The 7,869-nt window shown below is 36.6% G+C and overlaps 1 protein-coding gene across 1 annotated transcript; it reads right to left on the bottom strand.

Moving 5' to 3' along the window:
• Positions 1–4,387: 4,387 nt before the first annotated feature.
• On the bottom strand, positions 4,388–4,967 carry LOC149407436 (uncharacterized). Its single transcript, XM_089620124.1, has 3 exons — positions 4,845–4,967; positions 4,684–4,753; positions 4,388–4,590 (listed from the first exon to the last, which is right to left on the bottom strand). Exons 1-3 carry the CDS (start codon positions 4,965–4,967, stop codon positions 4,388–4,390), a joined length of 396 nt encoding a protein of 131 aa, XP_089476250.1.
• Positions 4,968–7,869: the final 2,902 nt, after the last annotated feature.

Raw genomic sequence — 7,869 nt, 5'->3', positions numbered from 1 at the left:
CTAATTTTTTTAAGTTAAAGGATGTCTTTTAAGTTTTTTTTTTTTTAATAATGCGTCTCTATTTTGTAAAAAGGTATTCTAATTTAGAAAGATGAAAATGTGTCAAAATGAATTTTTAATAACACATAGCTGTCTTTATTTTTTTTTTGAAGTAATTCTTTTTGAATGATCACATATCTACATTTTGTTGAGCATGTAATTGTCGTCTAAATAGAGGGTCCCTTCATAAACGACACCGCTTTCTAATTTAATGGGAATCATCACAATCGAATTATTATAAGCCAATGTCGATGACTTGCAGCCACACTATTTCAGTTGCATCAAGATTGAGACTCGTTTAATATTCTTGGCGGGTCTTGAACAAAATGCACCAGGCAGATTCTTCCTATCTGACTCGGCTTATTATGGGTTTTTGGATGTCAATCAGGCTATCAGGCACGTTGAGAAATGTAAGGTCATTTGAGAGCAAACAGATATTGTGGGTAGAACTCGGCCCCATTAAATAATTTGATATTGGGTCGTCAGAGCCCAATGATCACCGAAGTTCATTTCAACGAAACAATTTAAATAATTAATAAACGATATTTATTAATCGACTTTCGTTATATATTGTCGTACAAATTTAATAAGTCACTAGGGTCCGGTCTAAGTCAGTTTACGAGTTCAGAACTTACCACCAAAGACTATGACGAAGTCGAAGTCAACATAGGAGATGCGATCTTACCTTGGAACCAAGAATTTGAATACCGTTATCGATGCCGTACAGAGACTCAGATTTTGCTGGGTTACCGGTAGATACCCTTGGTTTACCGGGGTATTCAATGATGGTATGAGTAAACTGTATCTGTGAACTTACTATTACCGATGAGGTTTACCGTCAAATACCGGACTTACCGATAAGGTATCCAGTGAATAAATATTTATAAAATAAATTAATATATATATATATATATATATATGTATTTAAAAAAAAATATCATTGTGGGGGTTAAAAACCACCCCTTTAAGTAAGCAAATTATTTGGGCCTCGCGAAGCCCAAATAACTGAGAAGGAAAGCCTTCACGAAATTATTTGGACTCGGTCCAAATGAAGTAATCTGATCTCATCAAAACAACGCCAACTGTCTCCTGACGAAGTCGAAGTTTACACGCCAACCTCACCACAAATATCGGATCTAAGACGACTTCAACAAGCGCTCACCCAAACAATTAGGCGACGTGTCACAAGGCGGGCGAGATATGTACCACGTGTCTCACAGAACCCCGCACCTCGCCAAGCCTATAAATTCTTTCCTTCAAAAGAGAATAGGAGACTTTTTTTCTTACGCAAATATCTTTGTACTTTCCTTATTCCGCACAACTCACTCGAATTGTAATCCTTCGGAGTCCCCTGAGCCATTTCTCAGTTCGACGATCTATATATTCTTTCGTTAAAAGTTTCTTCTCGGTATTCATTTCTCATTTATTTTGCGTTTAATTTAGTTTCAATTACGACGTCTTCTGAGATCCCATTTAATAAAAATTGAATAAACACTTTAATATTTATATAGTTTTTCATTTGTGATTGTTGAGAGTTCGATTTCCGACATCAACAATCATTGCTCATAAACTTTATATAGAATACTTAAAATATGTATATTGTTGTAAATTATTGTTATATAAATATGGGAGATTGAAACTGGACCCACAGGCCATAATAACAAACATCTCTCTATCTCTCGCTTTCCTTCTTCTCTTCATAAAAATCATTCCTATTTTATATAATATAATAACATATTTAACTCTTTCTATCTCTCTATTTTTTTCTTGCAGAGTACTAAGTACTATAAAAAAAGGGAAAAATAACACATATATACCATGCGTTTTTAGTGAAATGTCGAGTTTAACCTTTGGTTTTCAAAAATGCCGAATTCATACCTTCTGTTTAGTTAAAATGACGAAATTATACGTTGATATGGATAACAGTGTCACAAATTTCCCTTTCATTGATATTAACTCTTATATATGAAAAACCGAATAAAATCCAAACTAGTATCCTAACTTCTAAATTCCCAAATTTTGAAATAAAAATAGCCTTAAATTGAAACTAAATAATAAATTATTTCATTCCGTGTTCGAATTGCAACTCTGAATCCCGGATTCTCTATTTGAATATGTGATTTTGATGACTATCAACCGTCGATTTTTACCATTTTTGCATCTTTATGTGTTCTTCACGATTAAGAGACTGTTTTTATTTTTTTTTTGTTTTTTAAATAAATAACATATCACCCCACGCAGACAGTGACACACACAAGGTGTGCACTTTCCAAAATCTCTTTGCGCGCGTGTAACGTGTATACCCGTTTACTGCTTGACTAAGCGGGTATCAAGTTGGGTATAGCCGTTTGCCCGTAAAAAACATTTTCAGCCCCAAATTTTGCTAAACAAAATAGTGATAAACACGTTAACAATATTCATATACAATATTGTTTCAATTATACTGCGGCATAAATACTGTTAACAATATTCATATATATAATGTTTCATTATATATTACACACACACACACACACACACACATATATATATATATACACACACACACACACACATATATATATATATATATATATATATATATATATATATACTAGATAGTAACACGTGCTACGCACGTGGTTAATATAGTTTTATTTGAATCTTCGTCCCTAGAGTTTTCGATCTTGGTCTTTTTTTTTTTTTTTTGGCAAAGCCATATGAGCTTGACGGCCTCCACCATCCTGCTACACCAAAATGGTGCGAGAGTAAGCTAAAACCTAATTAACAAATTAATGTCAAATTCTCAATGGCATTTTTGAAGGAATAGATCGTTTATAACATTTAACATAAATTAGAATGAAACACAAGTAATGAAATTACAAAGAGGAGAATCAAAGGAATTTCAAGCAAAAAGTTTTCAATCCGTCATCACCACATTCGTAAAAAAAACACAAACAAGTTACTTAAACACACTTAAATAATATTTTTTTTTATCAACTTCTATTACTTGGGCAAATTTGGCAGAATATCACAGTACAACCAAGGAGGAGTATATTCAATCCAGGTTACAAGAGAATTTAGCAAGCTTGTTAGCAGGTACATGACACCTTCCGGGAATAAATACGAAGCTTAACTCGTCAAAATAGTGGCGAAGGCTCTTGACTTCGTCAACCAGCAATAAGTCAATGACAGGTTCTATATAATATAATAAGTCACAATGAGTAGTTACTATTCATAGACTATTCCTAATCGATTTTAACCAATACCATGACAACACGTCAGCTTTAATAAACCACGTCAGTTTCAGTTACTTCCAATTTCCTTTGATACTCAATCGTCATCTTCTTTTAAAATGCTAATTATAAGTCAGAATCCGAATTTACTGTTCACAAGATTTTTAACCAAATACCCCGACGACCCGTCAGTTTCAGTTACATCCAATTTCATTCGATTCTCAATCGTCTTCTTCTTTTAAACTGCTATTAAGATTCGAGCAAAAAAAACTGCTATTAAGAACTTGCGTATGGGGTTTTTCTGAGTGATTGAGCCCTAGCCCCTAAAAAACTTCCACCGCGCCATCTCACTCCACCGCTGCCAAGGATAAGAAGGACCGCGCCGGTGGTGGTTCATCTCCTTCTTACTCCGTCGGTTCCTCTACCAAGAAGTCTCAGCTCGCCACGCTTGGTACTTCTTTCCATTTTCGCCGAATAATGTCTTAGATTTCTAATTGATTTCTCGTTCCTCATTGTGGTTTGTCGTTTTCGAAAGCGAATTCCGTTTTCGCTGTGTAAAATTTCTCATTTCATGTGACTGGTTGTGTTCTTTAGGATTTGATTCATGTAGGTAGGTTTATATAGAAGAGTAGAAGAAATACATACAGTTTCAGAAATCATGGAAAGAAGCAACTAAATTTTTTGAATTAATAACAGTAGATGAATCCAAGAAAGATGTTGAGAAGGCAAATTGTTCGGAGATTTTGGTGCAGAATGAAGAGATTCACGAGCATAACACAAGGCTAAGAGAGTTATGAGATCAGTTAAGGCGAAATCATGGAATGATATGAAAGTTAAAATGGGCAAAGAAGAAGATGGAGTGAAAGAATTTGGCGAGAAAAAGAAAGCATAATTTTTCAGGCATAAGGAACACAATGTAAGATCAAAAGAGGCATCTGAGATGAAGGTTCATTGAAAGAATTTACAACCAAGCCATGAAGTTCGTGACGAGGTTGAAAAGAAGGATTTTCCAACAGTCACGAAGCTTTCAGCACCTGACAAGCAAATTCCTGAAACTGATAAGTCAGTTGCCGAAAAAGAAACTATCACACAACCTATCCCAATAACTTGCAACTATGAAAGCAGTAAAGAACTTACACATTTCGATTGATATGCTTGGTTGTGTCGTGATGAACTGGATTTTTAGCAATGGTGAGGGCCGCTTGATTGTCGTATAGAAACGTGATAGATCCTTCGGACTTTATCTTGAGGTCGTCAAGAATCCTCTTCAACCATATGCCTTCACACACTCCATTCGCTAATGATCTGAGTTCGGCTTCAGCACTACTTCGCGAGACTACAGATTGTTTCTTGCTACACCACGTGACGAGATTCTCCCATACATAGGTAGGTGCACATGCCTGATGTCGATCTTCGACCTAGGACACACCCTGCTCAATCTGCATCAGTAAAAACTTCGATGCCTCGATTGCTTCTTTTCTTGAAGGAGAGACCCGTTCCTGGAGCAGATTTGAGATATTGGAGAATTCGCATGACTGCTTTAATGTGAGTTTTCGAGGGATTACTCATGAATTTATTGATCATACTCACTGCGAATCCGATGTATGATCTAGTGTGAGTGGGATAGATGAGTTTTCCTACAAGCTGCTGGAATCTTTCTTTGTCGGTGATGACCTCGGTTGTACGAGTTACTAGATTCACATTGGAATTCATCAGAGTATCAGCTGGTTTGTAATCGAATTATAAACTAACGTATATATCTAATTACAACCTAAAAATGTTACCGAATTTCTCATAGGATACGGCTTCAAATATGGGGTCAGCAAGTGGATCCAAATCAATGGAGCGCGTATTACGGGTACGGCCAAGGCTACGATGCTGCTTCTTATGCTGCTACTCAAGACCCTTCTATGTATGCCTACGGAGCCGCCACTTTTCTTCTGATTCCATATCGAACTCATCTGTTTGTTTCAGCTGGAAGGTGTTCAAGATATGGCAGCAGTCCCTATAGTTGAACACACAGAAGAATCAGATGATCCATTGGCTACACCTGATACAGATAAGTATATATTCTAATCCCTCACAAATTATGCTTTGGCTTTTTAGTTTTTTATATAATAAATATATTTTAAGTTATTTAGGTGTTGACTTTTTTTATGAATAAATGACATGTTTCCTCCTTGAATTAAAGCCCTTGTAACAACTTGCCCCCTGTGATATAAAAACTCGATTTTTGCCCCTCAATATCATATTTCGTATCATTATAATCCTTCTGTCTATTATAAAATCAAACCGTCAGTCAAACTGACCATGTGTCTCTCACGTGACAATAAAATTAAGGACATTTTGGTAAACTTATCATTTTTATTAGTTTTTTTAAGCTCTCTCTCCGTAAACCACAAACACAAATCAATACAATATTTTCTTATACATAGTACATACATATACAGACACACACAAATACAATATAATATTTTCTTTCCGTTTATATTATTCAAATGTATAAATATGTACATATAGAAAAACACACCACACACGGTCTACTTATACACTAATTTAAATAGTCTTTGGTTTTTTAAATACACTAATTTATATATGCGATTCCATTTATTGAATAAACATCACTGTGAATACAAAATCTCACTCTTACAGCAAAGTTCAGATCTCTCTCCCTCATATGACGTCTTCTTTGTCTTCAATCACATAAATTAAGCATCGGAATCCTCTCGACTCCGCAAGACTAGTCGGAGTCAAATCTGCCGAGGCCGTGCTGGTTCCAGCGGTGCTCGACGGCATCCACATCGTCGGACCATGACGCCGGTGTAGATGACGCGGCGGACGGAGGCAGGGAAGGATGCGGCGACAGACAAAAGAGGAGATCATGGAGGACCGAGAGCACGTCGGCGACGGATCCGCGGATGTACGTGGCGTCCAACGTCATTGCGATATGGATCGTCGCCGTCGAGTTCTCCGCTCCCGAGCTGCGGTGCCAATTTCAGGAGGAGATCTGTCGAACCAATGTTGAATCCAATGTTGGTTGAATTTTTTTTTTTTTTTTTTTTTAGCGAAGGGGATTCGCCATTGAAGCTTGTTTGGAGCTTTTTTTTAGCCAGAGACCAACTCCGAAGTTTATAAATTAAAATTGGTCTGGAGGTAAAACAGTCCATCCAAAAGGGGTTCTGGTTGTCTTCGTGGTTGAGATTCGTACGCCCATCTTAGCTTCTGCTGTACCATGTCTGCTTCTACGCACAGATGAGAGAGAGAGAGAGAGAGAGAGAGAGAGAGAGAGATGGGTAGTGGAGAGGAGATATTATTTGATTCTTTTATTTTTATTTTTTCATTTCTTTTAAAAGATAAAGGGCATTTTAAAAGGACGCATATTTAACTGACGGATTGATTTTATAATTATCAGAAGGACTATAATGATACGAAACATGATATTGAGGAGTAAATATCGAGTTTTTATATTATAAGGGGCAAATTGTTACAAAAGCTATAATTCAGGGGGAAAATATGTCATTCATTCTTTTTTTATTATTTTACGCACAGGACTAAATGATGCAAAATCAATACTTTGAGGACTGTTTTGCTCCAAAAATAGCTTAGAGACCGAAATGCCATTTCCATAATAGTTCAGGGACTGTTTGCGTAAAATAGCATTTAATTTTATTTTGTGTGCTTCCGTTTTCACTCAGTCTGCGATATGTTTTTGGTGATTGTGTAAGCTAACGTGGGTCCACTGCTAGGTTGAACTCGGCTTACATTGTTGTTCATCGGAGAGCTATTTTAGGCCGTCCGATGTGGATGAGAACCTCGTCGTTTTCGCAGCAAGCCTGGACGACACTGTTCTTCACAGCATTAACCAAATAATATTTAAACCAGTGTTCATATGTTTAGTCCTGAAATGTGACAATTTTATATCAGATTGATGTGGTTAGTAGTTAGAAACATGATTTCACTTATTACTCGAAAACTCAGTTTCTGTTTTGATTTCGAGTAATATATATTACATGTTTAGACACTTGCCTTGCTTTGCTTGTATACGCATATATCATATCGATAATACTATTCAAAATCAATGCATCTTACAAAATTAATAAAGAAGAACAATGTGTGTGTGTGTGTGTTGTTAACCCGCGTTATCCCGAAACAAAGAAGCAAGTATCCGGCCTGGAATATCGTGAGCCCCGCGATAGTAATCTTCCAACACTCTGACCAAACAAAAGAATTTCAGTTGATAAAAGCGAGACCGTGAAAGTAAATGAAGAGTGAGTGATGAACAAAGGCCCTACTTGTGTCTTCAAGCTCTGTGTATGTTTCATCGTCGCCGCCTTCGCTGAGAGTCGCCATTAATTTTCCCCACTGAGTTCTCATCCCGACGGTGGTCATCATCATCTTGCAAGAGCCGTCCTGGACTTTGGTGCCGGAGAGTACGAAGGGGCTCTCGGAGGAGGCCATCACCGGTGAGGCTCGACTCGTCAATGAGGACGGAGAATCCCCTATATATATATATATATATATATATATATATATGAATAAGAAATTAAAATTGAAATTGTTAGAAACAATTTAACTTAGAAATATTCAGTGTACACATGTCAAAGTAGGGTATCTC

The sequence above is a fragment of the Urtica dioica genome, chromosome 1 (genome assembly GCF_054948205.1).
Source record: "Urtica dioica subsp. dioica isolate 48M chromosome 1, U.dioica_male_clone48M_v1_H2, whole genome shotgun sequence".
In the NCBI taxonomy this organism is placed as follows: Eukaryota; Viridiplantae; Streptophyta; class Magnoliopsida; order Rosales; family Urticaceae; genus Urtica; species Urtica dioica.
The sequence above is the reverse complement of the archived record's forward strand: the minus strand, read 5'-3'. Positions and strand labels throughout refer to the sequence as shown.